Source organism: Phalaenopsis equestris, unplaced genomic scaffold (assembly GCF_001263595.1).
Source record: "Phalaenopsis equestris unplaced genomic scaffold, ASM126359v1 Scaffold000050, whole genome shotgun sequence".
NCBI lineage: Eukaryota > Viridiplantae > Streptophyta > Magnoliopsida > Asparagales > Orchidaceae > Phalaenopsis > Phalaenopsis equestris.
The window spans coordinates 695781-722172 of NW_018164492.1; the positions used below are offsets into that span (position 1 = coordinate 695781).

The 26392-nt window shown below is 33.8% G+C and overlaps 1 protein-coding gene across 1 annotated transcript in view; it reads left to right on the plus strand.

Moving 5' to 3' along the window:
* LOC110019143 (putative clathrin assembly protein At5g57200) overlaps positions 1–21448 on the plus strand; it is a 36567-nt gene extending 15119 nt beyond the window's left edge. The window contains exons 4-15 of the mRNA XM_020716719.1: positions 3866–4004; positions 4326–4453; positions 4554–4646; positions 4751–4801; positions 5523–5588; positions 5685–5750; positions 5866–5946; positions 6045–6125; positions 19357–19503; positions 19580–19655; positions 19932–20044; positions 20809–21448. Of these exons, the coding sequence (XP_020572378.1) occupies positions 3866–4004; positions 4326–4453; positions 4554–4646; positions 4751–4801; positions 5523–5588; positions 5685–5750; positions 5866–5946; positions 6045–6125; positions 19357–19503; positions 19580–19655; positions 19932–20044; positions 20809–21270 (1503 nt within the window). The 3' untranslated portion in view covers positions 21271–21448. The remainder of the gene's footprint in view (positions 1–3865; positions 4005–4325; positions 4454–4553; positions 4647–4750; positions 4802–5522; positions 5589–5684; positions 5751–5865; positions 5947–6044; positions 6126–19356; positions 19504–19579; positions 19656–19931; positions 20045–20808) is intronic.
* Positions 21449–26392: the final 4944 nt, after the last annotated feature.

Below are 26392 nucleotides of genomic sequence, written 5' to 3' on the forward strand. Positions count from 1 at the left end.
TAATTCCTCTATAATTTGCACACTCTTGTGCATCCTCTTTATTCTTAAAAATGGGGACCAAAAAACTCTTCCTCCACTCCTAAGACATCATTTTAGTTTTTAAAATAATATTAAAGAGTTTAGTAAGCTAAGAAACTCCCAAATTTCTTAATAAATTCCACACTTCAATTGGGATATCATCAGGTCCTACCGACTTTCCACCCTTGGTTTTCTTTAAAGCCTCCTCAACTTATTCAATTTCATTTCAATATTACATAAAATTCACCAAAGCACAAAAGGGCCATTCTAATTCATAAAACTTATTTTTATTTACAACAATTGATTTATATTTAAGATTGTACATCTAACATAATAATAAAGTTGAACTATAATACCTACCATCCCGCGTTCTACGACGCCTGTGCATAAAATCTCTAGGATCCAACTAGTCTATAACTTGTTTTCTTGTAAAAATGTTAAATACTTATGAGCTGAGTTAAATTACTCAGTGGGCAAATGATTTTAAATTACAATAATTTTTGTTTTAAATTATTTTATAAAATTGCGACAAACCGTAAATAAAACAACTTTGCGGTAAATTAAAATAGTAAATAAAATATTTTCATTTTTTTTCATTCTTTTACGTTACACTTTTCATTATTGGGAGTCGTCGTATAAACATATACTTTTAAAAAATATATATACATTCAGTGATTTTCGTTTCTATTTTCATTTTCGTGCATGTGTATATTGCATTTCTCTAGCAGTGCCATTTAGAGATGACTCCCATATGCATATGCATATATCACATTTTATTCATTTTACTTGCGTTTAACATTTAAAAGAAAACATGTACTTTTGCATTTAATGTAAAAGCTGAGAAATAATAAATAAACATAACTATTGTAAAATAAATCACATTTATCCGCCTCAAAACTGTAGTCAAATTCTCCTTTTCATCAATCCAATTTAATCTTTTTTTGTGGACCTATAATAACAATTAAAATATAATTAGCTTCTGTTCAGGGCTAATCTTCTTTCCTATTAATTCTAGACTTCCTATTATTATTTTCATCATTTCTCTATTTAATTAACTATTTGTTATTCTAAATCAATTTTAAATTTAAAGTCCTTATTTCATTTTAACATTCATTAATTAGGGAAATAACAATTAATTATTACAAATCAAACTTTATTCTTGAATTTCCACTTATTCCTCTGTCTTAACTTCCTCGTTAAAATCCCTTAACTCACAAATTAGAGTTCCGTTGGCTTTGGTTCTCCACTTCACGCCTGCGACTCATCCTTTTCACTCGTAATGGAAGTTTAGGTCACCTCACACTTTTCAATTGGGACTTAATAGCTTCTATCCTATTCAAGTAACTTTCTATTAACACATTATCTAATTAAACTCATATTTACACACACACATTTGTAATATTATATATATAATGAAATAACATAAGAAAACCTTGATATACTTTTAATACCTTTGGTACTTCCTCCAACACAGAACTGCACGAACACCTTCTCTTTCATCTTCTTCTTCTTCCACATTACGACTTCTTCTTCCACCACACACGAGCATGACGTTGCTCTTCTTTCTCCTCTGCCGTTTGGTTGTGACTCAACCCACCTCTACAGCTTTCTTCTTCCTTCTCCTTTACATGGCAAGGGCACAGTACTACACACTTTCCTCGCCTCTGCCTTCTTCTTCCTCCACTTATTCACAAGATAATTGTACACTAAACCACAACCTCCCTCGCTGTCGAATAGCTAGGCACAAAATCCTCCCGACTGCTCCCGTTCACGACACTGCCGGCTTTACACGACAAGGTAATCGTACCCTTCTCTGCCCCTTTTCCTTCTTCTCCTCCTCCTTTCTTCTTCTTCCCCAGTTTCTCATGTTCCCTCTACTTCACTCGTTTGCTCGTCTATTTTGATGGGTGCAATGGGTGTGAATGTGACTTTTATGTTGTAACTGAAATGATGCTTATCTTAGTGTCTATTCGATTTGCTATTATCATCATTATTTAATATTTATTTATTTATTTTCAGTTATATAGATTTGACTCGACTTCTTCTCGTGGACAAGTGTGGCAATTATGAAAATCCCTCTATGGACTAAAACAGTCCCCACGGGCTTGGTTCGACAAGTTTACGCAAGTGGTAGTGGGCCATAGGTTCTGTCATGTCCAATCTTCTCATATGCTATTTCTGTTATTCATCCAGTGGTTGTATTGCCATCTTTATCGTCTAAGTCGACGACATTGTGCTCACAGGTAACGATCTGCCTTGGAGTCCCTCAAAGGCATTCTTGCCAAGTCTTTTAAGATGAAAGACTTGGGTTCCTTCAGACATTTCTTAGGTATGGAAGTAGCCTGATCCTTTTGGGGCATTTGCCTTTCCCAACACATTTACCTTTCTTGGTCCTCTCGTATGTGTGTGTGTGCTCGCGTGAGCGCCTGTGCTCGTGTATGTAGGTGTCTGTATGTGTGTGTGTGTACATAGGTACATATGTATGCGTGTGTGTGTATGTACGTGTGTATGTACATACGTATGTACGTATGTGTGCGTATGTGTGTATGTGTGTATGTGTGTGTGTGTATGTGTGTGTGTGTATGTGTGTATGTGTGTATGTGTGCATGTATGTGTGTATGTGTGTCTGTGTGTATGTATGTACGTATGTGTGTATGTATGTATGTATGTGTGGATGGATGGATGTATATGTATGTCTTGCATGCATGCATGCATGTGCATGTATGTATGTTGGTGTAGAATACTAGATTGTTGGCCTTTTTTTGTAGACATAAGCTTTTCTATTTAGTTGGTATCAAGTGTTCCATGCAATTTATGTCTTTTATGGGTCTTTTTTGCTTTCTAGCATGGTTGAGAAATTTGAAGTCTTGGTGACTCATAGGCAATTATTCCGTGATAGAGTGAAGTCTTATTGTATGATATTTGATGGTGTTTTAAATCTTTTATTAGAAGGCGAAGTATTGATGCTAATATGAATAGCTTTCACATGAGTGGAGATTAGTGTAGTATGTGAGTGCATTTGTTTTAATTTTATGCTAAATATTTAAAACATATATGGATATAAAGATACTAAGTGGTTGACTCTTGCTCATATACTTAATCTCTTGGGATGAAAACGTGCTTAAACACTAGTAGTCTAGTTTGAAAAGCTTAAAAGTTGCTAGAAAAAGGCTCAAATTTACTCAAATTAGGACGTTCATTTTGAGTAAACTTGGAATCAAATTATTTCTAGTTAAGTCAGCTTGGCTCAAAATGGTTTCAATTGGTTGTCTTATGTTTTGATTTTGAGTGCGACAAACTCCCTCAAACTTGGTTTGATATCATCCCTAACCCCTAGCTGATCTATCCAACCCAACTTTAATTCATGTTTAATTCTTACTCCCATATAAAAAAAATAATGAATGTTATGGACAAGAACCTGATTAGTCTTGAAAACAATAAATAGGAAATTATTGTTAAGGACGATAATAAATATGATAAATTTTTTCTTAAATGAAAAACATCATCACTATAAGAAATAAAAGATGAATAGTAGGGTTTCTATAATAATTATGTAAGCAATGTTAGATTTTTTTTTTCAAGTTTAGCCTACATATATAGTTCAATTTTCTATTTATTCTTATTAGATTAGGTCTTATATTTATAACTAAACTATAATTACGAAGTGAAATGAGCCTTCTTCACTATTTAATAAATCAAAATAGTAGAAACTTGGTAGAAATTTTTTTTTCCCCAAAAGGTTCTCGTAAGTCAGTTTTGCACTTAAAATTGCTTCTAGATTGGCTTCTCCATTTCCGCTTTACATTTCATTCTAGCTATTTAAATGAAAGTTGATGAAATTTCACAGGTTGCAGTCAAAGCTTTGATTGTGATTCACAGACTCTTACGAGAAGGTGACCCTTCATTTAAAGAGGAGCTCTTGAAACATTCACAGAGGGGACAAATTTTACAAATGTCCAATTTCAAGGACGACTCTAGTCCTTTCGGTACATATTTTCTTAAAAGATTGTACAGAAATGGTTAATCATTAGCAAAATAAAATACAAACAAAATACTTTCACATAATAGCTGTTTTATTTTGCGAGATAAATCTGTGAGATTTCTATTTACTTTTACAATTTAAACTATGGTATAAACATTTTTTACTCGATTAAATTATTAGATATCAATTTGTGTTGAAACTAGAAAATAAGTGAACTTCTTACTCATGTTCTATCTAAATGTAAATGCTATTTTGCAAAGCAAACGTGCAAAAATTTTACCATTTATTCACAGAATCATATAGCCTTGATTTTTTTTTTTGTTAGCTTGGGATTGCTCTGCATGGGTTCGAACATATGCACTCTTTCTAGCTGAAAGACTTGAATGCTTCGGAATTTTAAAATATGACATCGAAGCAGAGCGTTTGTTAAAAAATGTACAAGGTGCTTCCAAGGTACCGTGTGCGTGTGTGTGTGTGGATATAGATATCACAAGTTAATTTTATTAACATGACGTGTTCTACTGCCTGAAGCTTTAAGTTGGAAACCTTGCAGGGCCACAGTAGAACTAGAACTTTATCTTGTCCGGACCTGCTAGAGCAAATGCCCGCCATACAACAATTACTTCGTCGGCTAGTAGGATGCCAGGTTGTGATTCTTGCTGTAAAAAGAAGTATAATAACTTAGCCTTTACACACTATTGGTTATAATTGCATTTTTATCCAACAAAATCTATTTCGATTGTTTTATAGCCAGAAGGAGCAGCATTTGGAAACAATCTCATACAATATGCGTTGGCATTGGTATGTTTTATGCTCGAGAGCTGTACACGTTACAGCTACAAATTCTTGTAATAACGCTGAATATTGGTTTCAAGCATGCTTTTAAAGATTATTTCGGTTTGTGATAAGTCTTGATGATGTGGCTCGTGTGATTTTCTAATATGCAATAAACGCTATGGGTTCTTCATCTGGTTGATTGTAGAAGGAAAATAAATTTTATAAATTGGTGATTTTGTTAAATTTAAATAAAAAATTTTTAAAGACTTTGATACTACTTGTAGGCTTCAAAATTCGTATTGAAAATTATCTAATTAAATTCATGATTTTTTAAGGCAAATTTGCTAACTTCTAGCTACAAAATGATGCATAAACATTGAAAAAACTTTAATGAAAACAAAAAAAAAAAACAGGAGTTTTGAAACAGAACTTCAGATATTATAAAGTTTCGCACTACAAGTCATATAGTCTTAGGTATGCTAACTTCAACATGTTTGTAATTATTTATGTGTGAAGATTTTTGATCCATTTCATTGATCACATGCAAGAATTTTTTTTTATTTATTTATTTTTATTTTATTTATTTATTTTAATGTTATAGTATTTTATGGCCTCCTTGTCATCTAGACTTGTAATACCTGTTGCAGGAATTTTCAAGTTTATTAGGATAATACTATTCCATATTTCAGCTGCAATTTTATTTGTATACCTCGAAAGCTTTTTTCATTTTATATTGACTTTTTAGGTTATAAAAGAGAGTTTCAAAATCTATTGTGCCGTTAATGACGGGATCATTAATCTTGTTGATATGGTATGGTGGTTTATTAATTTAACTTGTTATATGCTTCTTGAATTGCATTGAAGATTTAGCTCTTTATTCTACAACTGGACTTCTAAATTTATGCAGTTCTTTGAGATGTCAAAATATGATGCCATTAAAGCACTGGAGGTGTATAAAATAGCTGGTCAACAGGTAAAAAATATTGCTTCTAAAGTTGAAAGCTATTTCGTGACAATGTTTCAGGTTTGGTGTTTATTTTTTAATAATTTTATAAAGCATACTCATCGGCTAATCAACTCTTTAACAGGCAGAAAATCTTTCCGAGTTCTATGACTACTGTAAAAACTTGGAACTGGCTAGAAATTTTCAATTTCCCACTCTAAGACAGGTCCTTTATTAATTACTTATATTTTGTCTTCTTTTTTGAGTTTTGAGATATTGCATGTACAGTATTTATTCATAGTTGTCGGATTATATTATTTGCAGCCACCTCCATCATTTCTTGCAACAATGGAAGAGTACATAAGTGAAGCTCCATGTATGAGCAGTATTTCAAGTAAGAATTTGGTGAGTGAAGAGAAATTTAACAAGCAATTATACAATCTCCCACACTTATAGAGACTATAATTTTTTTTTTTCCTTTTCGTAATGTGTTTAAAATGTTTGCTATAGTAATGCAATCAATCATGTCCTACAACTTAGATTGTGAACAGTAGAGCTGTATTTATGAGTGGATGACCAAAACGATCCTTAAATCTTATAGAGCTGTTTGTGCTGATCTCAGATTTTTCTGGATGTTTAATTTAATTTTTCAACTCATCAAATCTAAACTAATTGATTCCAACCATCAATTTTACCATTTCTTGGACAAAAATTGATAGAAAGAAGTTTTCTTCAGGGTATTTTGACATTTTGAGCAAAATGTGAATATGTGAATGAAGTCCTATGAATTTCATCACTCTTATCTCACACCAATATTTTGAGCTATTATCTATATATGAGGCATTATTTTTACAACTTGGCATTTTAAATGCATCGCTCATCTAGTAAGTGAGCAATGAATTTAGGACATTCTGTGCCAATTGTAGAAATTTCTTGGGAAGGAAAAATTATTTCACTTCATTATTCACATGTAAGGTACATAAATTTAGTGAAACCAATCCCTCCTCGTTTACAAAATTACTAAATATATTTAGTCTATATTAGAAAAGGAAATAATTTTGAAATAGAAAATAAAGAAATATGAAAGAGGAAGGGAATAAAATTAAGAAAGGTGTTTTCGATGATATCCCCATTCAAATCTTTCCATGATTTTGTGAAGCAATCGACTGGCTTACCATGGAGAGAGCTGAACTTCTCAGTTTTTGCACTCCCCCTCAAGCTGGGTCATAGTTGTTGTAGAACCAAGCTTGACATTGAACTCTAAGAAGGTACTTAAAGGAAGAGCTTTGGTGAAGACATCAACAACTTGTTAGTATGTTGGGATGTAACTTAGCTGTATAATTCCACCATTAACTTTTTTACAGATAAAGTGACTATCAAGTTCAATATGTTTGGTCCTATCATGATGCATTGGATTCTTGTCAAAATCGATGGTTATTTGACTATCACAAAACATTTGTATAGGCCTATTGAAGGTGCACTCTAATTCCTTAAATATATTTTTAATCCATATCTCTTCACAGGACTCAACACTACTTCTAGAAGCAACAACTTGCTTCTTACTTCTCCAAGTAATCAGATTTCCTCATACATAAGAGTAATAATCTTTGGTGGACCTTTTATTAGTGAGTTTCTCAACCCAACTTGTATTAGTGTAGCCTTCCACTTCTTCATTTTTAGTTTTCTCAAAAAGTAATCCATAACTAGGAGTTTTATTGAGAAACCTCATAAGCTTGTACACTATCTCTAAATGCTCTTCATTTGGGTTATTCATATGTTGTCTCATAATTCTGACCGAGTATGCAATATCTAGCCTTGTATGTGATATGTAGATGAGTTTTCCAACCAAACTTTGATGTTTTCCCTTATCCATTGATACATTTTCTTCTCCCTATTATATATCTTGTTGGGATCCATTTGAGTGTCAGTAGACTTGCATCCAATCATCCATTTATCCATTAATAGATCTAGGATGCATTTCTTCTGTGATATAATAATGTATTTTGACCTTGCTATCTCCATATCTTGAAAATATCTCATGATTTCTAGGTCCTTGATTTCAAATTAAGCGCAAATACTTTTTTGTCTTGAAAATCTCCCTTCATCGTCACCACTAAGAATCATATCATTCACATATACTATCACTGCATCATTCTTACCTCTCTCTTGTGTTTTATAAACATAGCATGACAAATTTGACATTGAGAATATCCATTAGATCTCATAGTTTTAGCAAATCTTCAAACCAATTCTTGGTGATTGCTTAAGTCCATAGAGAGACTTCATGAGTTTACATACTAGGTGTTTGTTGAAATCATTTTCATGGTATTTCTATAACATTTCTTCTTCCAGATCCTCATTTAGGAAGAAATTCTTTATGTAAAGTTGATGGAATCCCCCATTTCTTGATAACAACTATTGAAAGGGGAACTCTGATAGCATTTAGTCTGACAATTGGTGCAAAGGTCTCATGTTAGTCAATTTCATAGGCTTGACTGAAAGCTTTTGCAACTAGTCTGGCTTCATATCTCTTAATACTCGCATCAGCTTTGCAGTTGATATTGAACACCCATTTGTATCCAACTAACATTTTATCCTTAAAAGGTTAGTAAAAATTCATTTGTCGTTATGCTTTCGTGCTCGAATCTCCTCTTCGACTGTTTTCCTCCATTCTGAATTTTCAAGTGCTTCATGAATGGATTTATGAATCCACATTATTAATGCTGGAATAAAAAACCTTCTAGGATGAGGATTGTTTCCCATAAATTACAAACTCTTGAATTGGATATCTAATGCATCTTTCCTTGTCAACAAAATTAGCAGAAGGGGATAACTCATCAGTACGAGACTCCTGACCCTAAATTTCAAATAAATGCAAGTTGTTTTTTACCTGCTCCAAATTTTTCTTCCTCATGTACACACGAAGTTTTTTGTTATAGTCTTCAGGTTGGGTTTGTTGTGTTGGTTGGACAACCTCAACCAGGATAAGAGGGCTAGTTATAGTAGGTAGTAAGGCCGTGTAGGTGTCATCAAGCGCATCTCAAAATTTATGTTCATTTGTACTCGTCTTCTGAGCATCAAACTTGAGGTAGTAGGATTGATTTTAAAAAATGTGATCCATGAAATTGTATTTCTGGTAATAGGAGAGTAGCACTTAGACCCACATTTGTTGGAGGAATATTCAAGAAAACACACTTGCTATATTTAGGGTAAGATTTTGTGTAATTTGAAGAATGAATGTGAACAAAGGATATACACCACATGTAGGTGTCATCAAGTGCATCTTAAAATTGATGTTCATTTGTACTCGCCTCCTAGATTTAGGGTAGTAGGATTGTCTTTAGAAGATATGATATCTATGGAGTTGTATTTTTTGGCAACAGGAGAGTAGTAGTTATACCCATATTTGTTGGAGGAATATTCGAGAAAATAATGCTTCTATATTTAGGGTCAAGTTTTGTGCAATTTTAAGAATGAATGTGAACAAAGGAAATGCACCTAAGATTTTAACTGATATTTTAGAAGAGAAAGCTCTGATGTGAGGATAGGTAACCATCAAAATATGAAGATGAATTTTGAATTTAAGTACCCTGCTAGTCATTCAATTGATAAGCTATGTTGCGGTAAGAGCTGCTTCCCCCCAAAAATATTTTGGAATTTGATGGAAAATTATAATTCAGTAGGATACCTTAAGGAGATGCATGTTATTTCTCTTAAAAATCTCATTTTGTTATTGGTATCAATATATAAACTTATGAATGAATTTATTTTTTAAAAGAAAGGACTCAAGGAGGGATTTGAATTATTCTTTTGCATTATCAATTTTAAGGATATGAATTTTTCATTGAAATTGAGTTTGAATCTTGTCATGGAAGATTTGTGATGTTTCAGATTTCTCCTTCAATAGAAATACCCAAGTAGTTCTAGTAGTATCGATAATGAGACAAACCATCTAGCCCAACTTAGGATTTTCACATTTGAAGGTTCCTAAATATCATCGTGGATAATTGAAAAAGGGTGTGAAAATTTGTACTATGTCGTGGGATAACTATTTTTAGTGTGTTTGATAAGTTGACAAATCTCTCATTAATAAAAATTATAATTTTTTAAAAACAAATGAGAATATAACTTTGCAACATAATTGAAATTAGGATGACCCAGGAGACAATGCCATAACATGACCTATTTTTCTAACATAGAGCCTCAACAAACTCGGAAATTTGAGGTAAAAATAGAGGTGAGATCATTTGTATTTTTATAGAGATTTTTCTTGAGCAGGTATAAGCCTAAATGAATTTCAGCACTGTCAATCACCTGAAATTCACAAGAGTCTGCAAGAAATTTAGTTATAACTTTCATATCATGACTAAGTTTACTGATTGAAAATAAAATTACAGTTACAGTTAAATTGTTGCACATGCAATTAAATAAAGAGTAATATCTTGAGAGAGCTTAACATCTTTGTTTAGTAGTTTTTTTTATGTGATCCATCTACATGTCTGACCGATCTAGATATAGAAGCTTCTTGATGGTTGACTGAAGCATTGGTATCTTCGATCATATGATCAGAGACTCCTAAATCTATGATTTAAGTTCTAAATCTCATTTTACTGGTAAGATGGAAAAATGATATATTATTACTGAAGCATTGGTATCTTCGATCATATGATCAGAGGCTCCTAAATCTATGATTTAAGTTCTAAATCTCATATTACTGGTAAGATGGAAAAATGATATATTATCTTGGTGTGTCATGAGGTTGTTGTGTTGTTTTGAATTACCTCCAAGGAGTTTTTTCAGGAGTTCATAAGTCTTCTGAACACAATTCTTGGTCTAAGATTCAAAATTAACCTCCAAAGTATAAATTGATGTCTTCATCCCGTACTTGATCATAAAACGTATGCGTATTTTGGGACGTTGCTAGTTGCAGGAAAGGTGTTGACTGCTGATTTTGTGGGTCGAGGAATGACTATCATTGGAAAGAAGAAAAGTTTGCAACTAATGATGTTGTTGTTGCTTGCCACTATTGTTCTTGTTGTAAGATAGGAGAATTCCAATGAAGAAGGTCTTTAAAAGGAGAATCTGTTGGAAGAGCTTCTGCTGCTTGGAAGATTTTGACGAGATAAATTGAACGGATGAGATCCCGCAGAGAGTATTCCGGTGCCAGGAAGAAGAGGAGGGGCCCCAGTGGAGGGGCTACAGATCGACTAAGTAATATGCTATTTCACACTAGGACGTGATATGACTTAAATTTATATGTACTTTATAATAATAAAGTGCGAGTGGCGCGGGTGCGGAAACACTCCCGTGGGGATGGGAGCAGTAGGCCCGGGACGGACCAGTCCAATTGAGGACCGACCCAGGGTGAACCCAAGTCGAGCAGCCTAGGGCGGGACTGCCGCCCTTCCTTCTCCCAAGTCATTTTCTACTTCTACTCATATAGGAGATATTTATGTGTTGTTTTGGATGTTCTAGGGTAGTTTTTTCTGTGTGGAGTCCTCCCTGTTCTAGAGCTGATCCGAGAAGGTGGTGGTTCTCCGATTATATCCTACTCCAAGGTGGTGTTGTATCATTCCCTTTTACCTACCCCAAATCTCCTTCCCTCTCCTCAGTCGCCGACCTACCCCCTCCTCAGTCGCCAACCTCCCCCCTCCTCAGTCGCTGACCTCCCCCTTTGTCACCCGAATTCCAGGCTGACCCCTTTCATGCAGGTTATTACTGCTGTCCAGCCCTCCCCCCTTCATCCCAACACTTAGCTCTCATTACCTGCAACCGTACCTTGTTGTCTCGCCTTTTCTCATCCTTCTCAACTCCTCCCAGCCACCTCACTGGCCGCTGCAGACCACCTACAACCTTCCTACTTGCTGTCCCTACAGTTCTGCACCTCCCCCTCACTTCTACCAGCATCCCTTAGTTGTCATCATCCATTCCAATCATCCCTATCCCTCTAGTCGACCTCAACTACCCATTGGGATACATCATAGTGGTGTTTTCTTGTGTTGTTTATGTTTGTGTTGTTGCGTACAATTGTGTTGTTGCGTACAATTACATTACATTGTGTTGTTGCGTACAATTACATTGTGTTATTGCGTACAATTACATTGTGTTGTAACCCTATATCCATATTAATAGATGTTTGTTTTTGTGTTCCCACTATTTTTCCTACTTGATTCGGTATCAGCAGGAAGAGAGAATGTTATAAAGTGTCGGAGTAATTTACATATGTAAGATTTGTATAGCAATAAATAAGATGGCCAATAATTTCATCTTTAGAAATAAATGACACTTATTAAAATAAGAAATATAATTGAAGTAGCACGAACAGCACTGACAATCCTAGAAAGTAACTAGAGCGTTAATACAATTAATATGGATGAACACTCTAATTTGGAATGTTACATTTATCCTCTAATAAAAGGAGCTAAGTGCTTATCTTGAGGCAGCTAAAAAGACACCTCTAAGTATTCAGCAGTGCAACTAGTAATCTGATAGGTCAGAAAGTAGATGGTTTAGTAAAAAATCATGGGAGAGGGAGGAGATGAATAGAAGATTATGAAAGGAGAAGGCTGCAAAGGGGTTGTGAAGTTGGATCCTTATGATCCTCTTAAATAAAGTTGAAGGGTCGGTGCAGTTGATGAGATCAAGAAGGCAACAAAGAAATGTGGGAAGAAGAAAGGTGATATTCATGGAATTATAAATTGGGAAGGCGGAAAAATAATCTGTTGTGAAGGAAAGAAATCACGATAGGGATCGGGAAAGAAAACTCAGTGCTTACATATTACCCTCTTAAAAGAGTTTGGTCCTCAAATTCATACGCTAGTTTTGGAACAGTTACAGGTACTTCGAGATCATCTCTTCCTCAATGTCCCAAGTTGCTTCTTATTTTGATTGGTTCTTCCAAAACACTATGACAAAAGGAATAGATCAATGGTGAAGTTGTCGATCTTCATGCACTAAGATACGGCCTTGTACTTCTTCATAACTTAAGTGTTATTGAATAACTAACGACTCATATTGAATATTATGATAGTCATTATGCACATAGCACTGAAGTTGAGAGATGTTAAAGACATGATATACACCTATTCTTGGTGAAAATAACCAAACATTGTGAAACTTTCCCGACTCTCTCGATCACCTCAAGTGGACCAATGAAGGAAGGCTGAAGCTTTCCAGTCTGATAAAATCTTGTAACTTTGTGTATAGGTGAAACCTTCAAAAAATGCAATCTCCAACATTAAATTCTATCTCTTTTCTTTAGGTCAAAGCACTTCTTTTGACGATCCGGGCCGCACATAGTCAATCTCGAATATGATGAACCTTCAAGGTAGCTTGATCCACCAACTAAGGTTTGAATATTTGCCTTTCACAAGTATCAAACCAACATAAAGGGGATCTACACTTCATGGCATAAAGTACTTCGTATGAAGTCATAGTGATACTAACCTGTAAGTTATTATTATAAGCAAACTCCACTAACAAAATATAATCCTCCCAACTACCTTTGAAGTATAAAGGGCAAGCTCTCAGCAAGTCTTCTAAAGACTAAATGGTGTGCTTTGACGGTTCATTTGTTTTGAGGATGAAATGCAATACTAAAATTAAATATTGTGCCCATAGCCTTTTGCACTCGCTTTCATAGCCTAAAAGTAAACCTTCCGTCTTAATTTGATACAATGATGTTTGAAACTTAATGTAGTTGAACAATGTTATCTATCTAGATTTTGGCTAATTTATCCACTAAATAAGTTTACTTAGTTGGTATAATGCGAGCCGAATTAGTTAGTCTATTGACTACAACCCAAATAAAATCATGTACTTGTATCAATCTAAGCAAGCCAACCACAAAATCCATGAAAATATCCTCCCATTTCCTCTATGGAATGGGAATGGGCTGTAACAAATCACCAGATTTTTGATATTCGACCTTAATCATCTGATAGGTCAAACACTTAGCTACAAACTCAGCTACAATGATTTTCATACCCGACCACCAAAATAGCTTCTTAAGATCTTGATAAAGCTTTGTACTTCTCGGATGAGCAAAATATGAAGTAAGATGTGCCTCACGAAGTATCTCTTATCGAAGTCCTTTCTGATCTTGAACACATAGTCGATCATGAAATATCAATGTTTCTTTTTTATCAATTTTGAACTTGAGCTTTAGTCCATTATGAGCTTGCTTTATAAGCTGTAGTAAGTCTGCGTCCATCATTTAAGTTGAATGAATACAATCTGCAAATGTAGGTTGAACTGACAGTTGGCACATGATAGGACGAACTTTTGTCGGTATTATCTCGAGCTGAAGCCGCTCAATCTCCCATGCTGGTTGGTGCTCCTGGGTGATCATTCAAGCTACATACATTGAATATTTTTTACTTAAAGCATTTGTGACCACATTCGCCTTACCACGATGATACTAAATCTTCAAATCATAGTCCTTCATCAAATCAAGCTATCACTTTTATCTTAAGTTTAAATCTTTTTGTGTGAAAATGTACTCCAAACTCTTATGATCGGTAAAGTCCTCACAACAAACTTCATAAAGATAGTGTGTCCAGTTCTTCAAGATGAAGTTAATCGCTTTTAACTCAAAATCATGTATATGGTAATTCTTCTTGTGCACCTTGAGTTGTATAGAGACATAAGCTACAACTTTGTCATGCTGCATTAGAACTCATCCTACTCCTTGATGTGAAGCATTACTATAGATCTGAAATCCATCTATGCTAGAAGGATTGTAAGAATTGGGGTTGTCACTAAATAATTTTTGAGTTTCTAAAAAACTACTCACTAACATTAGATAATTCTAACTTAACAACCTTTTTGAGTCGATCTTGATAGGGTTGCAGTGATGTAAGAGAAACCTTCAACAAATCTTCGATAATATCCAGCTAATCTAATGAGTGTACAAATTTCAGTGGTAGTGATTTGCCTCGACCTATCTAATTGTCTTAATTTTTGCCGGATACACAGAAATTTCAGCTTCACTAATATAATGACCAAAAAATCACTTGTCAAAGCCAAAATTTACACTTGGAGAATTTAGCATAAACTTTTTCTCTCGAAGAGTATTCAGTGCTGGTTTAAGCATTGGAAATGTTCTTTTTCATCCTTGGAGCAAACCATGCTGGTTTAAGCATTGGAAATGTTCTTTTTCATCCCTGGAGCAAACCAAAATATCATCGATGAAGACAATGACAAATCGATCCAAGTAAGAGCTGAAAATTTTGTTCATCAAATCCATAAAAACAGCAAGGGCTTTAGTCAAACCAAATAACATCACTAGAAACTCATAGTGCCCATGTTGAGATAAAAAATCTTTCTTCAAAACATCTTCATTCTTGATCTTTAACTTTTGGTAGTCAGAGCAGAGGTCGATCTTGTAAAACACGGAAGAACCTTATAGCTGGTCGAACAAATCATTTATACGAGGCAATGGATACTTATTTGTCAGAGTCACCTTATTCATATCTCTATGTTCGATGCATAACTGCATGTTTCCATCTTTCTTTTTCACAAATATAACTGATGCTCCTCAAGGCCAAACACTAGACTGAATAAATCCTTTGTTAAGTAATTATTGCAATTGAAACTTGAGCTCTTGGAGTTTCACAGTGGCTATTCTATATGATGCTTTAGAGATTGTAGCAGTCACTGAAAGTATGTTTATGGTGAGCTCGATCTCACGATCCGGTGATAAGTCAAATAAATCTTCAAGAAATATATCAGAGCAAATACTTGAATCATTGGAACACTATCTAAGCTACCACTAGATTTTTCTAATTCTACCACTCTATTGTAGATCAACCTGCATACCTTAATTACTAATATTTAAACATGAAAGAGTTCCTTTATGATCCTTGAAATTAGATGAGACAGAGCATAATATGTAGATAATCGGTCTATACCTAAAATTATATTAAACTCAACTAGTGGGAATATTTTAAGAGTAACAGTCACATGCATATCATTGATATAATGCCATAATCATAATCACACTAAATCACGATCACGAGTGAGCCACATGACATAATGATTGATGTATGTGATTCTGATGAATAAATAAATGCATTAGATACAAATTTGTTGGATATGAATGAATGAGATGATCTAGAGTCAAGTAGTGCCCTTATCAGTTACTTTAAAATAGAGATAATAACTGTAACCACGTCAGGAGCTTCATGAGCTTTTTGTTGCATCATAACAAATGCTCGAGGTGGAATCACCTACCTGGGTTGCTCCAGATCCTGAGGTTGCTGAGGCTGGTACTAAGCTGTCGGAGGGTATTGATAATTGATGCTGGCTCCAGGTATTGAGATGCAGGAGGGTGCGACTGATATGATTAAGGGTGTGTTTCAGGTAGCTTGTATGTTTCAGGATAAGCTGCTTATTCTGAAATGCGAGCCGCGGCGTTATACCCGCGACCTGCGTTTAGTGTAAAAACCTGAACGCGGTTTCAAATAAGTTGGCGAAACACGCGAACCAAAAGGTACACGACATTTTGAAAACGCTGTCCGCACTTATAAGCTGTCCCAAACGGGCCCTAAGACACCATTACTTATTATTGTTGTTGACGTTGAAAGTAATTTTGCTTCGCTTGACCTTTCCTGTGATGCTCGTGATATTGACCTCCATTAGATCTTTGCCACTTATTCTTGTGATGAGACTTAGATTTGTTCTCTTGGGCGTTTGTCACTTGTTGTTGGCTTGGGTCTTTGAGGGGACAATCTTTAGCTTTATGGTTGATATTTTAACAATTGAAGCATTTATCGAAAATCAAGTTACAAGTTTCAGAATGTCATTTCCTGCAATTAACACATCGAGGATTTATTTATTTTTTTGCTTTTGTGCCATATTATTCTTATGTTGATTCATTTAAGAATTCTCATTTGTATGTGTATCTAAATTCTTCTGTTTCCCAGCATACTTTTCCTCGCAAGCAGTGATCCTTGTCTCCTCTTGAATAACTCGGTCCACTAACTCTCTGTGAGTCATACACTTGAGAGTCGATAGACACCACAGAATGTCCTCTCTCAAGCCAACATATAGGTGATAGATCCTCTGATCTTCATGTCGATTAATTGAAGGATGAAACATGCGATATTGGCAAACTGCATATCTTACTTCTGAGCTATCTTTATTCATTGCTCCAGCTTCCTTATGTCATTCATGGGTTTAGCCCAATATCCTATAGGAAAGTATTGTTCCAAGAACAATCACTTGAAATCCGCCCTAGAAATTGTTACATATGGTCCAAAACTGTTGCGGCAGCGACTCCCACCATTCATCAGGTCCTTCAGTAATTGGAATGTTGTAATGTTCACCTTGTGGTCTTCAGGGCACTTTATTTCTCACAGCATCTTCTTGATATCATAATATCATAAAACCACGCATCATACTTGATCAGGTCCACCATGCTATTGAAGATAGGAGGGTGCATCTTCAAAAACCGTTCCATCACCTCAATCCATGGCACTTCCATTGGTCATCGACATTGGTTGGTTAGGTTGTGCCTCCATGATGGCCACTAGTATCACTTGTTGAGTGGCTTGTGATATCGGTTGTGCTGGCTGCTGAATAGCCTTAACCGCTTGTGCAATTTGAGTTGAAAACTGATTTGTAATGCCCGGGTAACATTCTGTATTACCACCTCTATGAGAGTCATCATGTGGATATTTAGTGCTCCACTAGTCTCGGTGGGTTGAACAGGATCAACATGATGGTGGTTAGGGGAGCGAAGACCCTTAGAGCAAGGTACTTCTATATTAGCTCTCAAGACTCCTGCACAAGCAGCGACACTATCTCTTCTCTTTCGAGCCAATCTAAATATTTAAAATATATGTGAAATTAAAATCGATAAAGAACTTACTAATAAGAATAATATGTCCCCTACCCAGTCCTAAGATGACAAGAGATATGAAATGCAAAGATAAGGGATGTTGAGTACAAAACATTAGCTCTGAAAACACTTAGTCGCACCCCCAGTTCGGAAAGGCGGTACACCCCAACAACGTAAAACATAATAAAATGAATTAAATTTGTTTTGTATTCTTAAAAGAAAGATTGTATGGAAATGGCAATAAGAATAAACAAGAAAAATATAAAATTTATTCATAATTAATAGTCCGCTGATACAACTAAAAGAAAATAAAAAAATTTTGCATCAAAACTGCAATGACAATAGAGAACGCCTATCCAGACCCAGAATGAAAAATACAATAACTAAAGCAAATACAAAGTAATGCCAAAAAATAAGAAATCTCAAATTGAAAGATCTACTCCAGTGGGGATGGTCTTGCTTGTGGCTGAATAAAACTTATTTTGCAAAAATATCAACGAGTGAATTTGATAAGTAAATTCACTATAACAACTATTTATTAAAGAATACACAATAAGAAAAATGGAGCAAGCAATGTAAATAATAAATAGGGGTGATTATTACATGAATAATTAACCTCATAAGTCAATAATAGAGTAGTAAACAAAATGTTTTTAATTATATCAAGGAAACATGCAATCATTTCAAATTTGATCCATTTTTTATTAATAAGTTTCTATTATATTTATATAGTCAGTTTTAACAGACACTCTGAAGTCGGGAAGGTCAGTGCCAACCCAATGAAACTCGATAGTCCTTTATAAAGTCGTAACTCTGTGGATCTGTTGGCGGCTAGCCAATACCCGAAAGGGTTCTACCGTCCTACATACCATCTTACACAAGCATACAAAAGTCTTTTCACAGCTAATTATATAAGTAATATGCTATTTCACACCAGCTTGTGATATGACAAAAATCTTTACCATCATAACCACACTTCTTATTTGTACTAAAAAAATCGTAATCTCTCACTCTCTACTCCTACTTGAGGTCTTCAATGATTAAAAAACGATGAAGTCGTAGCTTAAGTGCATCAAAGAAGGCGGCGGTGAAACCCGTGCCGTGTGAAGAAGAGGAGTTCATGAAAATTTGGACCGGAATCACAAGCTCTCTCAAGAGAGCCTGGCACAATTTTTTTTGGGCTACAACTTAATTGTTCATTATGTTTATCTGAACTAGGGCATTGCTTAGATGGGCCCAATGTCGATTCTAATCGGCTGAGTATTGCGTCAGATAGGTTCATGTAATTCACTTTCCTTATGTGACTGAGGATTCCTCTAGATTCATAGCCGTTGCTCAAGCTACTTGCCATGAATGATATCTATTGGTCAACTCTATCATACTGGTTCGAGCACTAAAGAGCTCTAACTCAAGCAGGATGCTCCCTAGTTTCAAGTGTACAGAATATAGCCCGTGACCTTATTTAAAATAAAAATTTACTTGCTTCTTGCATGAAATCAATCTACAAGTGGACTTGTACGCTCCGTATGTATAATTGGCATATTGTCTTCAATTTATAAAATATTTCAAATAGTTTCCATCCATGAAAAAAAATTGGCTCCAGTTTATTTTGGAATTATTTTAATATCGACTTGGTTCACCTGGTTCAGGTGAAAGTGTATTATAGAAAACCAAAAAATGTTATTGTGGAGATATAACAGTACTTTTTGTGTTTTGTTACCAAGTAGAACTTTGTTAGGAAACTAATCAAAATTTAATTATAAATTTATCATTTTCATACTCTTTGGGGTAAAGGAGTATCAAGAGGAAAACATTCTAACCTACAAAGAAGATGAGCATGCTGCTGCGATAGAGAATACAGAGCCTTCCGTTGAGGAGGTAAAAGAAGAGGAAGAAGTTGTGGAGGCTGAAAAGCCACTTGAGATTACAGAATATCTTCTGGTAAATTATTCCACGTAAACTTTTCTACCTCCTATGTCAGGAAGACTTGCTTTGACTTGGTTCTGTGAGCATACAGGATATTGAAGAGATAAGATCCACTGCCGCAGAAATTGAGCACAAAAATGCATTGGCTCTTGCAGTCATGCAACCTGGTGAGTTTGTTAGTGCACTCACTATTTATTCGGACTCCTCACTATACCCTGTTTCCTTTGATTAATCTGTGAATCATACATCTTAAAATAAAGGATCAGAACGTAAACATGATTAGAATTATGAACGTTAATTGTTAGTTTGCATCTGCCGCTCTATTTTTTACTCTATAACAGTAATTTAGGATACAAGGACACTTAGCTCATTAAAATTCATCCTACTTTGTTACTCGTTTTCTATCTCAGCACAAGTAATTCTAATTATATATCTAACACCAGGGGATGGCTCAAGGATAACATCCACAGATTTGCTCAGTGGCGATTCAGGGTGGGAGCTAGCACTGGTCTCTACCCCGAGTACCAACGTCAAAAATGTTGTAGAAAGCAAACTGGTTTGCACTTTTAAAGCTCTCTCTTACTCCACTGATTTTATGATGTTTTATCTAATTTTTCATTTAAAGATGAACTCTTGTGAATTAGGTTTTATAGTTTCCATTTCTTTCTCAAATAAAAGAAACAATCTTCAGTATTATAGAAATATGATTTGTCAAGGGTATGCAGTCTCCTGAATATAATGGCAGATTAATCGTCATAAGCGAAGACTTTCTCTTAATTGATTAAAATGGTTGATATAATTGAACTATTAGTAATTACTTTTCTATTGAGTTATTATTGAACTTAGATGCGTCAATACAACTTTATGATCAAGAGGCTAAATAGTTTTCTGTGGGAATCAAAATAATAAATATTATTGTTCAATAAATCTCTTAGGTGTTAGTAATAGAAGAATAAGTATAAATTTGTGCCTATTACCTTTTGCATTTCACTAGCTTCTAAGATGATAAGTTAACAACGTTGTTTTACATTGAATTGTTATGAGAAATCATCTACCCGCGATTTTTGAAATCTCTTAACATTGTAAGTGCCCCACCCTTCATACCACTGAAGATGCTTCTGCAGTGGTTTGAGTTTGACCAATAATTAACTGAAAAGATGATAGCATTATTAACCTCATAAGAACAAGAGAATTTATCGTGTTTTCAAAAAATTATGTTATCGACCGATTCTCTAAGATACTAGAATATTCCTACTTGAAAAATATATTTGATTTTATACAAATTTGGTCTTACTAAATCATTTGCCTTATGCAACTCAGGCAGGAGGCTTTGATATGCTTTTACTAGATAGCTTATATGAGGATGCATCAAGAAGACAACAAATTGCCGGAGGCACCTACATTGCCAGTTTCAATGCCAGTTCATATGAGTCAAGGAATCCATTCACTATTTCGAGCGACATTGCACCTCCAACCAATGACCAAATGACTCTAATGGCACAACACCCACAACAACAGCAATATTATTACCATCATCATCAACAACAACAACAACAATTTTATGATCAACAACAAAGTCAGTTCTATTACCAGCAACAACAAATGCCTCAGCACTACCAGCAACAACTTCATTATCAACAACAACAAATGATGATGCTGCTGCCTTATAGCCGTCAAACTCAGAATTATCACTTGCAAGTAGGTCCAACAAATCCTTTTTCTTTTCCGTTCACGGAGTTCTCACAAAATGCTCCATCACAAGGCAATTCAAGTTTGATTTGAGTGAATTCCATTATTACCCTCATTTAACATATATTGCAAGTATTTCTTCATGTCTTATCTAAAAATATTTGGGTTATGGTTTTTTTGTTCATGGAGAGAATATCGATGTTGTTGTTACAATGAAAGTTATATGTCTATTGCGTTTTGATTTTCTTGGTGATGTGCATATCCTTGTACATGTACTGAAGTAAATATATAAAATCGAAAAACATTGTTGAGGTGATTTTTTCTTAGCTTGATCTGAAGCAATTATTTTCCTTTTTCTTTTTACCCTTCAATCTGAAGGTTGCAGATTGCATTCTCTCCCTTTTTAGATACCTGCCAGAGATTTCGAGAATATGATTGTTTTATGTATATACCTCAGAAAGTCTTAACTTTATGGCTATATATTATGCTTTTTTGTATTGTATGCTTTTGGTGTCATGCATCAATTTCATGCAATGGTTGTGTGTCACTTTGATTGCTCAAATGGATACCAAATTTTATTCCTATATATATACATGATTTTTTTTACTATGATTTTCTTTTATATATAACTTTTATCATCTTACATGGAGAACTTTATATAAATGCATTTTTTTATTTATTATCAATGTATTAGTAGAAAAAGGAGGATCTCGATCGACCATCTTGAAGAGATTATCTTTTCCCGTTGGTGGTTTGATTTTTTTCTTAATTTAGTGAGTGATGACCTTGGAAATCCATCAGCAAAGTTGTTAGATGGAAATGGTATTTATTATAGCATGATCCGCACCAATAAGCTCCACTTATCTCCAACTGAAACCATGGTCATTTGACAAGATAATTCATCATCTGACCTGACATGTAGTCTCAAAAACATTGCATTAATGCTACATGTATGCTAGAAACTTATCCCCGCCTAATCACTTGTCATAAACTTAATTGCTAATGTTAAAATGCGACACAATTTTTTCCTTATTAGTATTAGCTTTTTTTCCCCACCCCCATATGTACACATATGTGTGTATTTAGGGTTTTGCTAGGTTGATGTCATTAGAGCTGTAGTCCTAAGCTTTTTTCACTATTGTAACTTCCCTTTTCTTTGATATAAAAAATTCTCCTTCTCTGCTTGTGGTTTTTCTCATTCAATATTTTCTACATAATTCTTATGTTATTTCTTGCATTTTAGCTATTGTTCAATGCATCAATTTTATAAGAGCTATAATTTCATCCAATGGTCACAATCCATGATAATTTTTATTTGTGGATATGAATAAGAAAACTCTCATAGTCGTCATTGCTCGACAAAGAAAGATGAGTCGACCAATCCATCGTTGAAGATGGTAAACAACATGGTAATGTCATGGATTTTCATCTCCACGATTAACAAAATTATAGAAATTTCATAACTAAAGAGATTTTTGAGGTACTTTGATAAACCTATTCCAACAAAGATATATCTGGTACATTCGAAAGTAAGAGTATAGTTCATGTTTTAAAATATGGTGAAAATTTTTTCAGTGTTTGTGTATATTGACAATAACTTAATTTCTTGATGAATTGGAATGGAAATGCTCAAGTAGTCTTAGGCAACATTGTAAAATAATAGGTGAAAAAAAGAGGATTTATTGGTTTACTTTAGTTGAATAAGCAAATGGATGATGTAAGAGGATGCATCCTTAGCATGAACCCTTTACCGATAGTTCACAATGTATTTTATGAGATTTGGAGAAACTAGGGGAGAGATCATGTTTGTTGTTCACGGTACACAAGATGCTTCTAATGATAATTCATAGAAGGTAGTCTGACTTTGGATTGAGCATTGTTGCGAAAAAGCACACATGAAAGCAGTTTTAGGAATATATGGTAATCCGACAAATTAGAAGCCTGCCTGATAATGAAACAACCATAAACGTTGTCATAACCGAGGAACAAACACTTGTTGAGTTGAGCCTTTTTAACAAAGAACAAATGGTGGTAATAGAGAAACTGCTTCAAAGAACTTTCTATAACATGACATCTCTGGTTGGTTGCACTTCAGATATTCTGAAAGTTAATCACTTGACTGCCTTAATTGTTGAATTGAGGGAAAAATAGCTCTTAATTGTGGATTCAGAGGCTAGTGATTATATGATTGGTCATATCATAGTGTTGGATGAATACATCCCATTATATAACAGTCTCACAACTTGTATTTTAAATGGTATCTTTCTAAGGTGGCAAATAGATGTTTAGTTATTTTCTACCATGGTTTGAAACTTGATTCAATCCAATTTGTTTCTTATCTTGATTGTAATAGTTTATCATCCATAATTAAACTTACATAAAGAATTGAATGGCGTTACTAAATTATTTTCATAGGTATTTGAATTTTAATATCTTGGACTTGAGGAAAATGGTTGATTATTCTAACTTGTGATTAGGGACTCATCTAATAATCATCCATAATTAAACTTACATAAAGAATTGAATGGAGTTAACTAAATAATTTTCATTCGTATTTGAATTTTAATATCTTGGACTTGAGGAGGATGGCTGATTATTCCAACTTGTGATTAGGGATTCATCTAATAGACTCATCTAATAATTGATGTTCCAAGTAGTTATAAGGATAAAGCATCATGTTTAGACACTAATGACTAGGATATCTCAATTTTATGTACCTTAAAAAAATTCTCTTATCATCATTCAATAGAACCCCAAAAGCTTTTGTGAGTTATCTTAGTTTTCCAAATATGTGCGCAAATCCTATTTCAATCGTCCATACAATGCCTTTCAACATTTTTCATGATTCACAACTTTTGTGGGCCATCAACTGTTAAAACATTATTGATTTTAGATGATTTGTTATATTTTTGATGATTGATTTCAATCGTCCATACAATGCCTTTCAACATTTTTAATGATTCACAACTTTTGTGGACCATCAACTGTTAAAACATCATTGATTTTAGATGATTTGTTATATTTTTTATGATTACACTATGATTATTTTGTTTTTCTTTTGATGGACAAGTCAAAATATATATTTCAAAATTTCAAAAAATTGATTCGCATGCATTTCTAAGCTAGAATACAATTGTTTACACAGATGATAGAATTTAATGCTTCACACCGCTTTTTTTTTTTCTCACTCCACACGCACACAACGAGAATACAATTGTTTACACAGATGATAGAATTTAATACTTCACACCGCTTTTTTTTTTCTCACTCCACACAATTTAATGCTTCACACCGCTTTTTTTTTTCTCACTCCACACGCACACAACAGTCGTCAACTATGGAGGGTGGAAATTATCACAGGGTGTCTTACTCCACTCCAATTTTCAGTCTCCCCCTTTCATAGAAGGAGCAAGACTCTACTTATAGAATTTGGGAGTGGCTTCCTCCATAAATACTGCATGAATCCACACTATTCCATCAGATGGCTTAGAGTGATTCCCTTAATTGGATGATGTTTTATGGACATTTAAGTGCCTTAATGACATCAAAATTGAGTAATCTTGAGCTCGTTGAATCTGTTGCATCAAGTCACTCGATTTGACTATAAGCTCATGAAATTTGGAGCAATTGACATTCCAATCAACCACCCAAAACTTCTAGAAATGGTTTAATGGCTTGATATGGGCTTGATTTGACTCAGATTAGATCGATTTTGGTATCATTGAGCTCATCTCATCAAGCTTGTCAGTTTGATTGTAAGTTTTATGAGATCAAAATTCTGGATAATATGTAATTTGAATTAGAACATTTCTAACCCCAAAATGCCTTGAGATGTGTCGAATGCCTCAAAATTCATGTCGAATAATACATTGTTAATGACGCATCCAGTAATATTAATGATGACCCATGACTAGTTTCTAGAATTTGATATGCTATAGAAAATAAAATTTGACAAATCGGATATAAATGATATTCCTATATATGTGGACATCTTTGAAAAAAAATTACAAGCTATGCATCTTTATTGACCAAATAAGCATTTTTAGGTTTGTTTTAAGGTATTAAGTAGTAATGAATTTCATGAAATATTATAACTTAAGTCTCTATAAATTTCTTTCCATGAATCTATGTTACAAAATAAAAAAATAAGAGACAATCAATCTTTATTTGATTATTCGACATCGAAACACAGATCATTTTCATTGGGAAATCATCAATTTCATTAAACATGCATGGATTTATGAGGAGACTCAATTCAAGTCATAAGTTTAGATTTATATATGATTTTATGCTCAATTTCAATTTTAGTATCATTCTTGCTTTCATGAGCTATATAATCATAGTTATTAAATCCAACATAGTAGCATGTGATATGGTACTTTGCAACACATAAAGCGACCTAACTTTGATTGGCCTTCTAGACAAACAATGCAACAGTGTAGTTCTACATGTTGTTAGCATCACCTTATAATATACATCTGACAAAACTAGAAGCACTCACTAAATTCTTTCTTAAATATGGTCTGCATAGGCTTGAAACAATGAAAGAGGCATACCACTATGCATCCTTAACTTCATCATATCAAAGTATTCTATCATTTACATAGCTCAATTTTTATATTAACATAATCACCAATATATATATATATATATATTAGTAAATTTAAGAAGTATTCTGAGTTAATTTTAAAAATATTAAAATTTTATTCATTTTATATAGAAATATAACTATATTCATAAATTATTATTAAAAAAAAGTTACTTTGGCCTACAATATAATTTTTAAAATTTCCATTTAAAATTTTCAACTTATTTATAAAATTAAGAAAAAATATTATTAGCAAGTTAAAAAAAGATTAAATTATATTAACTTTACATAGAAATTTTAATAATTCCGACAGATGATAAGTGTAAAAATTAAGAATTCATGTACTTTTCAAGAGGATTACTTATATTTACATATGATATAGTCAAACTTTGACAAGTCAAAACGAAAAGAAATAAAATGATATGTATTATTATGTAAAAATTGTATTATTGATTGTTATTATTAATATTGTGATATGTATTACTATTTATGTTATAATTGTTACCATTATCATTAATAATTAATTATTCTTGTTGTTATTATTATTATTATTATTATTATTTCTGGTATATTATAACATTATTATTATTACATACTATAATAAATATTATTACTATTAATCGTAAA